The sequence below is a fragment of the Salvelinus fontinalis genome, chromosome 18, assembly GCF_029448725.1.
Source record: "Salvelinus fontinalis isolate EN_2023a chromosome 18, ASM2944872v1, whole genome shotgun sequence".
Classification (NCBI taxonomy): Eukaryota; Metazoa; Chordata; class Actinopteri; order Salmoniformes; family Salmonidae; genus Salvelinus; species Salvelinus fontinalis.
The window spans coordinates 6,814,451-6,828,356 of NC_074682.1; the positions used below are offsets into that span (position 1 = coordinate 6,814,451).

Here is a 13,906-nt window from a genome sequence, read left to right on the forward strand (position 1 = left end):
GCTTTGACACTAATTAGCATTTTCAAATCAGAGTAAATAGAGCCAACTATATTGATAAGTCACCATGTCCGAGACAGATTTACATGGTAATCAAAACATCACACCTGGGTACATACGCCTACACAAAACACAGCCTTTGGAGTATTTCTAAAATCCCCCGTGTGAAAAATGAATGCTAGAAAAACAATTGGACCCATTTCCCTATTTTTCCTCTATAGGTTAACACCTCCACTGTGAGGCTCTATAGATACATCTATTCAAGAATGTATCGGAAAGGATTGGATAGGCATGGGTAGCACCATCTTGATTGGGGATTGAGCTTCTCTGCAGTGGCTATCGAAATCACATTTTATTTGTCACATGCTTCGTAGACAACAGGTGTAGATTAACAGTAAAACGTTTACTTACAGGTCCTTTTCCAACAATGCAGAGTTAAACATAAGATATAAAAGTTAAGTGTGTTACACTGTACTTCTAGGTTAAGGATAGTTAATGTGTTCAAACAAACTTTCATTTGATCCGCCGTCAGGTAATGCACTCTAACGCTCATCTATGCCTTATGTAGAAGGAACCTGACAATTTAGACAAGGTACTCAGACTACTTTATTTTAAAAATTACATTTATTACATAATGATACAACACTGTACAGTAATGTGTGTGTGGGAGCAGCGGTGTCCCAGAATAAACTGTGTGGGAGGGGGAGGAATGCTGGTTAAATTAGAGGGCCTACTGTAGTAGCCTCAGACCTGAGAGGAGATAAAGACCCTGTCTACTAGTAACAACCCCAAGCACCTATTGCCCAAGACACTTGCCTAGGGGATGGGGCAATGGTTTGTTTCTGGTCCGGGCCATAGGCCTACTGCTTGTTCATGAGCCTCGTTCTCAGCTAGGCACTGCTCAAATTCTGATAAAAACTCCTAAAAACGTACAGACTTGGATTAAGTCTACCCCTAGATTACAAGCACTTGCAGTATAAACTGCTTTTTATTCCAGGAGTAGGCTTGATCTGTCTGTAACAAAACATATGTTACACTTACAAACAACTGGCCATCAAGAACAGATCTTTACTATAGTGAATATACAGTATGTGCAGTGCTGAGCTCAGGACCAACAATCGGGAACAAGCAGCTCAGATACAGGGTAATACTGTATGGCTCAGCTGGGGAATCTGGTCTCTGCACCGTGTTGGTCAAATTCTGTAGTGCGGGTCATAGAGAGAACACACACACTCTATATGCATCAGAGGTGGGGGAGAGATAGTGGTCATATACAGAATTCACAAACAATCCTTATCAAGGCAACATTTATCTTGCAAAATAGCAGTCTTTGCATTGAATCCTCATTGATAAGTATGTTTTTATTGTAAGATAAGTTAGTTCACTGAAATTCAGGTGGCAGTACACCGTTCTGCAACGATGACAAAGGAGAGAGGCAAATGGTCCTTTAACATCAGTTGCATCAGGGAGGCTTTAGGTGACTAACCGTACAGAAACCTTGAATAGAGCAGGCAGGGCTATTGCTAAACCTACCTGACCCTAACTAACAAATGGTGAATATGTGTACTTATATCCATATTAGTAAACTCAAGGAATGGACAACTGTTTATAGACAATGTCATACGGTTAGCCAATATTAATTAGAATTACAAATAAAAACATCTTACGTATTTCAGCCAGCTGACTGAGGAAATAAGATTAGTGGGTTTAAGAAGAAGGTGTTATATACTTTATTATTTTTTATTTTTTAAACAAACATTTAAAACAACTTATTTTAGAAATGTGTGAAATTGGCCCTGTGCAAATCGTCTGGGGCAAGACCACCAAGTTTTGGAATGCTGCTTATTGTTGCAAGCCTGAATGCATCTCCATTTCAAGGCGCATAGTGGAAGACTTCATTATCATCATGCTACCAAGTTCATTACTAAAAGTAAAGACTAAATCATTCAGAAAGACTAGCTACTAAATCGTTCAATTTGGCGTTTAAAGATTCCCTATTATCCCATTCAGTGACAAGTACAAAAAGTAAATGGACACATAGTAAATCGACTATACAAATCTACTGCATGAGAGAAAAACTATGGCATGGAGAGAAGTGTTAACTAGGAGATAAAACATTCTCTAAGAAAGTCGCAGAATCCCTAGCTCTTTGAGAGAGAGAAAAATAACAAGCCGTCTTAAATGGCAGCAATTTTAGCTTTTAAAAAATGTCCCATAATCAGTAATTCATTCATTCATACAGACTCAGTCGCTCATTAACATCCACCGGTGGTCTCCCTCATCTTACTGCCCTGAGAAGTAAGTGCCCTCACGGCTGTGGGTCTGGAGATGACGTTTGATTTTGTCGGAGCGGCTGAAGCACTTTCCACACACTGGGCAGCTGTATGGTTTCTCTCCCGTGTGGATCCGCATGTGGACCTTCAAATGGGCCATCTGGGTGAATCCCTTCCCACAGATCTGGCAGCGGAACGGCTTCTCTCCAGTGTGACTCCTGGCATGCTCCTGGAGCCTGCCGGAGGAGCTGCAACACTTCCCACACACCCCGCAGCGGTACGGCTTCTCCCGGGTGTGCACCTGGACATGTACATGCAGGTGTCCGACGTGGCTGAACGCCTCCCCACACACCTTGCAGCAGAACGATGACACGTGCACCTGGAGGGGCGATTTTCCACACTCTGCGGCCGCGTTACTGCCCTGGTCACCTAAGTGGGAGCCCTGACCTCTGCTCCCACCAGCTCGTCCTTTAGACCCAGACATCTGTCCTCCGTTCTCCACTCCAATGATGTCAATGTTGTTCTCGTTGGAGCAGTTGGGGTTGACTGTGGCGAGGGGCTGCGGGACGCTGTTGGACGAAGATGATGATGATGAGCCTCTGTGGGACACTTCTGACTTAACGTGTCTGGATGAGGTTCTGGGACCAGGGTCCCGCTCTCTGTTCTCCACTGACGGGTTCTGGGGCAGGTTAGAGGAGTGGGGAGGATCCTGGGGGTATTCGTTGGTGACGCGGGGAGGAGTGAACATGGACTCTGGGGTGCTGCAGGAGCCATGGCCCCGGAGTTGCTCTTCCCCCTGGCTGGACCTGAGCTCCCGTTTCTCCTTGATCAGGATGGGGATTCGCTCCTCATGGCCCATGCTGGGGCTCCACTCCCGGCGAGGATGCTCGCCATCCTCCTCCTCCAATAGTGCCATAGACTGACGGTCTGGATGGAAGAGAGGGAGGGACTTGGCAGTCATATGATTTACGATCGAGGAAAAACACTATCAACTACATTTACGTATCAAAGGAACTAGATTTCAGAAATGATAAACAAAACAGCTGAGTCTGAATCTCTGCAGCTAGCTAGATAACTTGTTGGCTAGCTAGTTAGCTGGCTAACGAACAAAGGTGGCTAGTTAGCTAGTTACGTGAAGGAGCTACGTTAGCGTAGCTACCATTATTAGCTTTCTGAAAAACATTAACTAGCTAACGTTAGTTAGTTCTCGCAACATTAATACAAGGGTGTCAAATATGTTTTTTTTATTATTGCCTTTTAGTTGCTTGGCAATGCATGTAACGTTACAACAGTTTAGCAACCAATTTGGTTTAGCGTGCGGTTTCGGCGCTAACTTTAACGTTAGCATAATAGCCTACGCTAGCTACTAACCTGGCCATATTTCAATCCCAGCGTCTCGGAGTCTGCGTCTCAGATGGTCGTTCTCCCTCTCCCTGAGCGCAATCTCCTCTTGGTATTCCAAAATCGTGTCTTCGACAGATTTGTAGATCTCCTGGGCAGCGAGCATAAGCCGCTCGGTCAAAAATACGTTTAAAAACTGCAATTTTGTCATTTTCGGGTCGTGGTTAGCTACAAGGACTCAGCTATCATCCAAAATGGACCAAAAAGATGCTCTCGTTGATCACGTGACAAGGAATGCCCGCTGTTACCGTAATAATAGGAAAACGCGAGGCCCTAAATCTAATGGGGCCAGAATATATATTGTAACGACCCTGGGTTTAATACGCGTGGAAATCGACTCTGCCGCACGCCGGACTTCGGGCTAGAAGGTCGAGGGTTCGAGACCTGCTCCCTGCTGTTTCATTTCATTGGTGTCAGAAGTGGGATCGGACCTTGCATCCACGACAGTGCGTGTGCTTGGCCGATGAGCGCGTTCCTGTAAGACGTAGAGTCGCAAGCTAGCGCGAGGACGCGCTCTTTGAAAGGAGGGAGTACTGTAACGACCCTGGCTTTATAACCGCGGAAATCGACTCTGCCGCACGAGCATGCTTTTCCGGTACAGTCGATAGCGCGCCGGACTTCGAGCTAGAAGGTCGATGGTTCGAGACCTGCTCCTGCTGTTTCATTACAATATGTTCAGCTCATAGCCTATTTGGTTATTATTGTTATCAATGGAATACATTCAAGATTTAGATAAAATAAATACCAGTGTATAAGTACACAATACAGTCAACTCCTTATGCAGCGAGTTTATTTTTATTTTTTACAAGAGCTAGAAAAATGTTTACCATCTTATCTCCAGGCTGTATCACAACCGGCCGTGATTGGGAGTCCCTTAAGGGCGGCGCACAATTTGCCCAGCGTCGTCGGGTTTGGCCGGTGAAGGCCGTCATTGTAAATAATAATTTGTTCTTAACTGACTTGCCTAGTTAAATAAATATTAAATAAAAATATTAACTCAATGTTGTATATGGCCCTTATCATTACTAAAATTCCATTGCGTGCGTTAGTCGTCATTCAACATCCCTTTTTGCACCAAGGCTCCGACACTGCCCAAACGCTGTCTAAACACAAATACGCGTCTCTTGCGATACGGTTTAGGAAACGTTTGGAATTGAACTTTCATAAGAGTTACACAAAAAAAAATGTAAGGCCAGGTACCACACCCTAATAGGTTCATTTCCACCGTAATCACAATCCACTTCTACCATTTTAATGTAGACACAATACGTTTTTGTATTATAATTTTCCTGAAATGTGTTTTTAAAATATGCAAATGTATTTCCTGAAATGTGTTATACTTAATTAGATCGCCACATTTGCATATTTGCTTATCACGCCAATAAAACATTTCTGGACACTTTGTCAGTCTAAATATGTTGGTTTAATGTTGTTAAGACACTCCAGAACCGGATTTATCCAGAGCAAATGTTCATCAAGACGAACCAACTGGGCAGTGAAGTGCTTTCTGGAATGGCTGTCGCAAAAGGGGATAAACATCGATCTGGCAACTGTTGCAAAACAGGAGATGGGTAATATTCTCCGGAGTTTCAACGCCATCTGAATATGGTGTTTGATTTACAGTTGCACTTTGGGCGAAGAGGCAATGAAGGAAATCGCAAACTGAAGACAACTCATTCGTGATAAAATACAAAAATGAAGAAACCAAGAACAACAAAAATACAATGGATGAGAACCTAGGGGAACGACTTCTGCCCCGTGAAAATGTGCAATTCAGTATCCTAAATAAATAACTTGATGCTGGACCATCCGGGGAAAATAATTATTGTTTCTGTTCTGATCTGCTGTATCAAATGTATTTGCTACAACGTTTCAGCGCTATTTTCAGATCCTTGGACAGCGGCCCTATACAATGTTTTGATCTGACATTCTATGCACAGACCAGACGTGCGCTCTTTTCAGAACCATGGACAGCGTCCCTAGAAACCAAGGTTCTGGAACTATCAACCATCGCTTGGGCAGTTTTGGTTTACATGCCAGTCAATGCAAAAATAACTAACGACCGGCAGAGAACGCCTAAAATTCAACTTGCTTGAATGGCTGCCTTCTCTCAATGCATAATTATTCCTCACCTACGTTTCACATATTTTAGGCATAGCATACCCAAACATTATCGGGTCATGGTTGGCAATATTTTTATCCGAAAATCTGCATAAAGCCTATAGGCTTAAATAAATTAATAAAAGCGCAAGAGTCAATTTGGCAAATTATAAACCAACTGGCCACCTTTACTGAACTGTGTAGAAGATGAGAAATCCGAAGAAATTAGTTGACAATGTGAAATGAAATCACTGAATCATCCATCCACATTGCATCTTATAACAATGCTTAACACTTGAGAAGTCAATGGGTTCTCAAACGGGTTTCTCAAGCGAGAGACCACATTTGACATCCACCATTTTTTCCCACCACATTTTACTCGTACACTTGATTTTTTTAAACGCAAATCTTAAAATTACTAAAAGATGCTTGTAATATTCATATGTGTAAACATACTGAATTTTAATTGGATGCATTTTACCGCCATATCATACTATGCTATGATTGGTTAAGACCACCCAAATGGTTAGGTCATGGTCAGTTTAATCCTGGTTGGCGATACGTTAACATGCCAGTTATAGCTAGCTAAAAAAGAGCTACGTTAAGAAATATCCTGTAGTACTGCATTTTATTATTTTGTACAAAGTGTGCAAAACAAGACAATGCTGTGATGCCAAATCGCTTAAAATAAATCAAACTAATCAATAAACAAGTAGGCTACATTCAGACATCAAAGACGATGTTCTCTATAATATATTGTAACGACCCTGGGTTTAGGCCAGCGCGCTATCGACTGTGCCGCAAAAGCATGCTCGAGCGGCAGAGTCGATTTCCGCGTTTATAAATCTAATGTGCAGCGTGGTAAGTTTCCATGATTTAATAACACGAAAACAAGACACTATACAAAATAACAAACAAACTGTAACGGCTTTGAGCAGGGATCGAACCAAAATGCAGCTGAGTTTGTAGACATGATTTATTAACGAAAAAACACGAACTCGACTAATACACTAACAAAACAAAGAAACGGTGTAGACAGATCTGAACTACGGACTCACATAACACACGAGAACGCACGAACAGGGAAAAAAACCTACACATAAAATGACACTGAACAAACAAACCGAAACCAGTCCCGTGTGGCGCAACGACATACACAAACACAGGAGACAATCACCCACAACGAACACTGTGAAAACACCTACCTAAATATGACTCTTAATTAGAGGAACGCCAAACACCTGCCTCTAATTAAGAGCCATACCAGGCAACCCATAAACCAACATAGAAACAGAAAACATAGAATGCCCACCCAAACTCACGTCCTGACCAACTAACACATAAAACTAACAGAAATAGGTCAGGAACGTGACATAAACCCCCCCCATAAGGTGCGAACTCCGGGCGCACCAGCACAAAGTCTAGGGGAGGGTCTGGGTGGGCATCTGACCACGGTGGTGGCTCAGGCTCCGGGCGAGGTCCCCACCCCACCATAGTCAATCCCAGCTTCCATCTCCCCCTATGAATGTCCACCCCCATCTTACCCCCACAAATCCTTTTGGTAACATCAACAACCGGGGCAGCACCGGGACAGATGGATAGATCAAGACAGAGGGATAGCTCAAGACAGAGGGATAGATCAGGATAGAGAGGTAGCTTAGGATAGAGAGGTAAATCAGGATAGAGGGGCAACTCCGGACTGAAAGGCAGCTCCGGACAGAGAGACAGCTCTGGACTGAGGGGCAGTTCTGGGTAAATAGCCGCTCCGGGCTAAGGGACAGCTCATGACTGGCTAACGGCTCTGGACGCTCATGGCTGGCTGACGGCTCTCGACGCTCATGGCTGGCTGACGGCTCTCGACGCTCATGGCTCGCTGACGGCTCTGGACGCTCATGGCTCGCTGACGGCTCTGGACGCTCATGTCTGGCTGAAGGCTCTGGACGCTCATGGCTCACTGACGGCTCTGGCAGATCCTGTCTGGTTGGCGGCTCTGGCAGATCCTGTCTGGTTGGCGGCTCTGGCAGATCCTGTCTGGTTGGCGGCTCTGGCAGATCCTGTCTGGTTGGCGGCTCTGGCAGATCCTGTCTGGTTGGCGGCTCTGGCAGATCCTGTCTGGTTGGCGGCTCTGGCAGATCCTGTCTGGTTGGCGGCTCTGGCAGATCCTGTCTGGTTGGCGGCTCTGGCAGATCCTGTCTGGTTGGCGGCTCTGGCAGATCCTGACTGATACCTGGCTCTGGCGGCTCCTGACTGACTATCGGCTCTGACGGCTCGGGACAGACGGGCGGCTCTAAAGGCTCGGGACAGACGGATGGCTCAGACGGCGCTGGGGAGACGGATGGCTCAGACGGCGCTGGGGAGACGGATGGCTCAGACGGCGCTGGGGAGACGGATGGCTCAGACGGCGCTGCGGAGACGGATGGCTCAGACGGCGCTGCGGAGACGGATGGCTCAGATGGCGCTGCGGAGACGGATGGCTCAGATGGCGCTGCGGAGACGGATGGCTCAGACTGCACCTGTCTGGCGGAAGGCTCTGGCTGCTCCTGTCTGGCGGAAGGCTCTGTAGGCTCATGGCAGACGGGCAGCTTTGCAGGCTCATGGCAGACAGGCAGTTCATGCACCGTTGGGCAGACAGCAGACTCTGGCCGGCTGAGACGCACTGTAGGCTTGGTGCGTGGTGCCGTAACTGGAGGCACCTGACTGAGGACACGCACTTCAAGCCTAGTGCGGGGAGCAGGGACAGGGTACACTGAACTCTCAAAGCGTGCTATATTCCTGGTGCGTGGTACCGGCACTGGTGGCACCGGGCTGAGTGCACGCACATCAGGACGAGTACGGGGAGAAACAACAGTGTGCACAGGACTTAGGAGACGCACATGTGGCTTAGTGCGCGGTGCCGGAACTGGAGGCACTAGGCTGGAGACACGCACCATAGGGAGAGTGCGTGGAGGAGGCACAGGACTCTGAAAACGCACTGGAAGCCTGGTGCGTGGTGTAGGCACTGGTGGTACTGGGCTGGGTCGGGGAGGTAGTGCCGGAAATACCTGACCGTGAAGGCGTACTGGCTCCCTTGAGCACCGAGCCTGCCCAACCTTACCTGGTTGAATGCCCCCCGTCGCCCGACCAGTGCGGGGAGGTGGAATAACCCGCACCGGGCTATGTAGGCGAACCGGGGACACCATGCGTAAGGCTGGTGCCATGTAAGCCGGCCCGAGGAGACGCACTGGAGACCAGACGCGTTGAGCCGGCCTCATGACACCTGGCTCAATGCCCAATCTAGCCCTACCAGTGCGGGGAGGTGGAATAAACCGCACTGGGCTATGCACTCATACAGGAGACACCGTGCGCTCTACTGCGTAACACGGCGCCTGCCCGTACTCCCGCTCTCCACGGTAAGCCTGGGAAGTGGGCGCAGGTCTCCTACCTGCCCTTGGTCCACTACCTCTTAGCCCCCCCCCAAGAAATTTTTGGGGTCTCCTCTCGGACTTCCAGTCACGTCTCCTAGCTGCCTCCTCATACCAACGCTCTTGGGCTCTCGCTGCCTCCATCTCCTCACGAGCGCGGCGATATTCTCCCGACTGTGCCCATGGACCTTTCCCGTCCAATATTTCCTCCCAAGTCCATGATACCTGTGTAGAATCCTGCTCGAACTCACGCCGCTTGGTTCTGGATTGGTGGGTGATTCTGTAACGGCTTTCCTTTGAACCAAAATGCAGCTGAGTTTGTAGACATGATTTATTAACGAAAAAACACGAACTCGACTAATACACTAACAAAACAAATAAACGGTGTAGACAGATCTGAACGACGGACTCACATAACACACGAGAACGCACGAACAGGGAAAAAAACCTACACATAAAATGACACTGAACAAACAAACCGAAACCAGTCCCGTGTGGCGCAACGACATACACAAACACAGGAGACAATCACCCACAACGAACACTGTGAAAACACCTACCTAAATATGACTCTTAATTAGAGGAACGCCAAACACCTGCCTCTAATTAAGAGCCATACCAGGCAACCCATAAACCAACATAGAAACAGAAAACATAGAATGCCCACCCAAACTCACGTCCTGACCAACTAACACATAAAACTAACAGAAATAGGTCAGGAACGTGACACAAACTAACCGTCACAGTCCCGTGTGGCACAAACACTGACACAGGAAACAACCACCCACAATCCCCAACACAAAACAAGCCACCTATATATGATTCTCAATCAGGGACAACGATTGACAGCTGCCTCTGATTGAGAACCATATTAGGCTGAACACAGAAACAGACAAACTAGACACACAACACAGAATGCCCACCCAGCTCACGTCCTGACCAACACTAAAACAAGCAAAACACATTAGAACTATGGTCAGGACGTGACACTCATATTGTCGTCGTTCATTCTTTTATATAGCTAGCTAACCGTAGCTACATTAGGTTCAGGCGATATCAATCTTCGTTTGGGGGGAAACCCGAAGGAGTCTCACACAACGTTATCCATCTGTGCGACAAGGGAAACATTACTGATGAGCCTTAAGATGTTTCTACCCTATTCTCCATATAGTACACTATTTTTGACCAGGCACTATAGGTTGCTGGTCTAAAGTAGTTTACTATGAAAGGAATAGAGTACCATTTGGCATGTAACCTCTGTATTCATGTAGTCTTCTGATGTAATTGAAAGTACTGCACATGTAGAAGGGGTATTGAAAACTAGCCCTGCCTGCCGCTCCCTAGACTTTCACTGTGTTCTCTATATCATATCAAACACTGTACTGTATAACGGTTTCCATTAAACTAAAATCATTCAATCTCTGGCAGGATATAGGCTTGCTTCCAATAAGTCTTTTTTCTATATGTATTCATGTGTGTTTCTCTTACTCTTCTTTTCGTTCCTTCAAGAAGCGACCATCATCATGACTCCAACCGTTGGTCATCCAGGGCTGTTTTTAGAGAATGATCTCGTTCTTTCATCAGTTTCCAGATTTCTCCATTTAGCCAAGGAAGTGTGCTCTTTTGGCCAGGTTTGGATTAATCAAATGCTACGGCGGCAACATGTTTTGGTCCAGACAGCATCAGATACATGGGCTACACAAACTGAGACAGAGGGGTGCTGTTTCTCTCACTCGGATGATTTGTCCGAGATTCAGCCGTTTGCGAATTTACGGAAAATTATGAAAACACAGACGAAAGAAAAATGATTGAACATGTAATTATTTGTCAAATGTTTGGGGTAGCCGGGTTTCCTTTGCCATCCATGTATACGTGCCACTGCTGTCAAATATGGTAGGGTAACGTTACATGTGTCTGTCATTCTCACTGGGAGGTGGGGTTACTACTACTTGCACCTTGTAGAGTTCTCCATGTGAGACGGCTCCTCTGCCTCTGAGCACTCTCTCGAAATATACTGCCAATTTTCTCCACATTAAACAGCATGGTCATTACACAGGTGCACCTTGTGCTGGGGACAATAAAATGCCACTCTAAAATGTGCAGTTTTGTCACATAACACAATGCCACAGATGTCTCAACTTTTGAGGGGGCGTGTAATTGGCATGCTGACTGCAGGAATGTCCACCAGAGCTGTTGCCAGAGAATTCAATGTTAATTTCTCTACCATAAGCCGCCTCCAACGTCGTTTTAGAGAATTTGTCAGTACGCCCAACCGGCTTCACAGACCACGTGTAACCTCACCAGCGCAGGACCTCCACATCCGGCTTCTTCACCTGCAGGATCATCTGAGGCCAGCCTCCCAGACAGCTGATGCAACTCGGGTGTATTTCTGTCTGTAATAAAGCCCCTTTTTTTGGGAAAAACTCATTCTGATGGGTGCCTTAAAAAAAGGGGTTCAATGTGTCAATTTCTGAATATTTGAAACTTTTTGTTTAAAAAATTATGCGTAAAGCGAATCCATGCTTTTGTCACTTCAAGATTAGACTATGGCGGTTACAGTGACCGTATTACTGCCACACCAGCGGTCACGAGTCATGACAGCAGTCAAATTCCACGTGACCATTATACAGAGCCATGAGTGCATGGAACTCCCTTCCATCTTATATAGTGCAAGTCAACAGCAAACCTGGTTTTGAAAAACAAATAAAGCAACACCTCACGGCACAACGCCTCTCCTTCATGTGACCTACTTGTTGTGTGTATGTACTGACATGTGTAAGTGATAGATGCACACACACCCTACATGTTAATGTTTTTAAATTGTAAAGTGTTTTGTCTGTAATGTCTTTTTCGTTATATGTCGGTCCCCAGTAAGACTAGGTGTTGCCATTTGGCTAAATCAAAATCAAATCAAAAAATCATCCAACCCCACCAACCATTGACCTACCCTTTTGTTAGGGAGCACCTTGGACACTGTTCTTGGGTCGAACCCTGACACTTCTGACATGTCTCGGATAACCCTTCTCCGATCCTCCATCTGCTCCCTGAATGTTTTCTGAACTCCCCAACTCCACGGCTCTGACTTTACCAGCCTAGGGGTACCTCCTTCCTTTAGGTCTCCTATATTCTGGGGTGCTGTATAACCACCTGGCCTGGAGCACGCAGTTCCTTCCCCACTGGCTCCCTTGAGGCCCCCTTGGCACATCCCCGTTCTGTTGGTTATTTTAAGACCCTTTAGCAAAACAGACAGATCCTCCGTTTTGCAAGTATGGGCTCCTAGTCTCAGGCTCTGGCAGTGTTAGGGGACCCACTCTCCCTTCCTCCCACACTGGTGCTGTGGGACCTTCCGCTACCCGGGGAGCTGTCCCTTTCTGAACAGCTCCACCATAGCCACTTTGGTCTGGATACAGCCTTACCCGGGCAGCCCCCACCTGAGCTGCCATGGGACCGTCAGCCTGTGTTTCTGCACTCTTACTATGCCTCTGGATTATAGTCACCCCACCTTAACACCCGGGGTAATGTCCAGATAGTAGTCTTTGTACATTTTATCCCACTTGGCGTCATACCCCGTTTGCCTTGAGGCTGTCATTGGTGAGTATCAGTAGCACCTCCGGGGTAGTGCTGTCTTTCTCCGTCTCCTCCTGCTGCATGCTGCTCCCACACCAAGCCCTGCCCACTGTCACTCAAGGAGATTCTGCAGTCTGCATGGTCAGATGCATAAAGATGTTGGTGACAACAATGATGCTTCCTACAAGCGTTCTATAATTACACTATTAGTTTGCGTATCTTCCAGTCTGCTAGTTTGTCTATTAGCAAGTTCTAGCTAAAATAAATTGTGTTCGCTGGCTAGCTAGCTAATACAGCCGGGTTTTGTTTGAATTTGGATTGAACAGTATAAAACATTCAGAATGGAGAAATCACCATTTGAAATAACCCCTAGGGTCATGAACTACTCAAAGCATATTTTGAACTTTTATTATTCAAAAACATTAAAAAAACAAAATACCGTCAAAAATGTCATGATATTTTGGCCATGTCGCCCTGCCCTATTGACAATGGTTGTTTCTCCCATACTCGCTCAGTCACACCCCTCGTCACCAATTTTTATTTTAGCCTTTCATTCACAATTGACCGTGTTCCCTGTAACACAGTTCTTGGACAAGAGCTTCGGCCTTGCTTCCATTACCGCTATGTTCTCACACGCAGGATACCAGTTTTCCCAGGCGTAAGTTTTAGATGAGCCCATCGACTTTAAACCCAACTTTCCAAGTTTTTCTTACACAGCCTGTTTTCTTTTGTTATTGTATTTTGGCCTAACCTTTTAGTTGTCCCACCTAAGGCTCTTTTGTTCAAGCTCACACTGCCTCAAGTCTCTCCCTTGAGATTAATGAGCTAGCCTAGGTTACCCGTTTTACGCCTATTACCTACAGGTGTTGTCGTTACAGCCCAGTCCTGATCCTAGGGAACCGCTTCACACTCGGCAGCCGACAGGTGGGGTGGGAGAAACGTTGTTTAAAAGCCACTCAGCGAGACATCTAGCTCAGGGGTAGGGCGACCTGTAGTTCATCAGGCTTTCGTAGGACTATAAGAGCAGGGGAATTTGAGTGGTGACTATACTTACTCCGCAACTGTTATTATTATACTGAACAAAAATATTAAATGCAACATGCAACAATTTCAAAGATTTTACTTACTTACATTTCAGATAAGGAAATCAGTCAATTGTAATAAATT

The 13,906-nt window shown here is 46.2% G+C and overlaps 1 protein-coding gene across 1 annotated transcript; it reads right to left on the reverse strand.

Annotated features, from left to right (window-relative positions):
- Window positions 1–590: 590 nt before the first annotated feature.
- LOC129814866 (zinc finger and SCAN domain-containing protein 21-like) lies at window positions 591–4,158 on the reverse strand. Its single transcript, XM_055867972.1, has 2 exons — window positions 3,642–4,158; window positions 591–3,197 (listed from the first exon to the last, which is right to left on the reverse strand). Exons 1-2 carry the CDS (start codon window positions 3,820–3,822, stop codon window positions 2,281–2,283), a joined length of 1,098 nt encoding a protein of 365 aa, XP_055723947.1. The 5' UTR covers window positions 3,823–4,158; the 3' UTR covers window positions 591–2,280.
- Between the last annotated feature and the right edge of the window lie 9,748 nt (window positions 4,159–13,906).

Excerpts from the sequence above, each read along its gene's own strand:
- LOC129814866 (XM_055867972.1), bottom strand. The coding sequence starts at position 3,822 with ATGACAAAATTGCAGTTTTTAAACGTATTTTTGACCGAGCGGCTTATG. Across the intron at positions 3,198-3,641 it reads TGGGATTGAAATATGGCCAG|ACCGTCAGTCTATGGCACTA; the intron begins GTTAGTAGCTAG and ends TCTTCCATCCAG.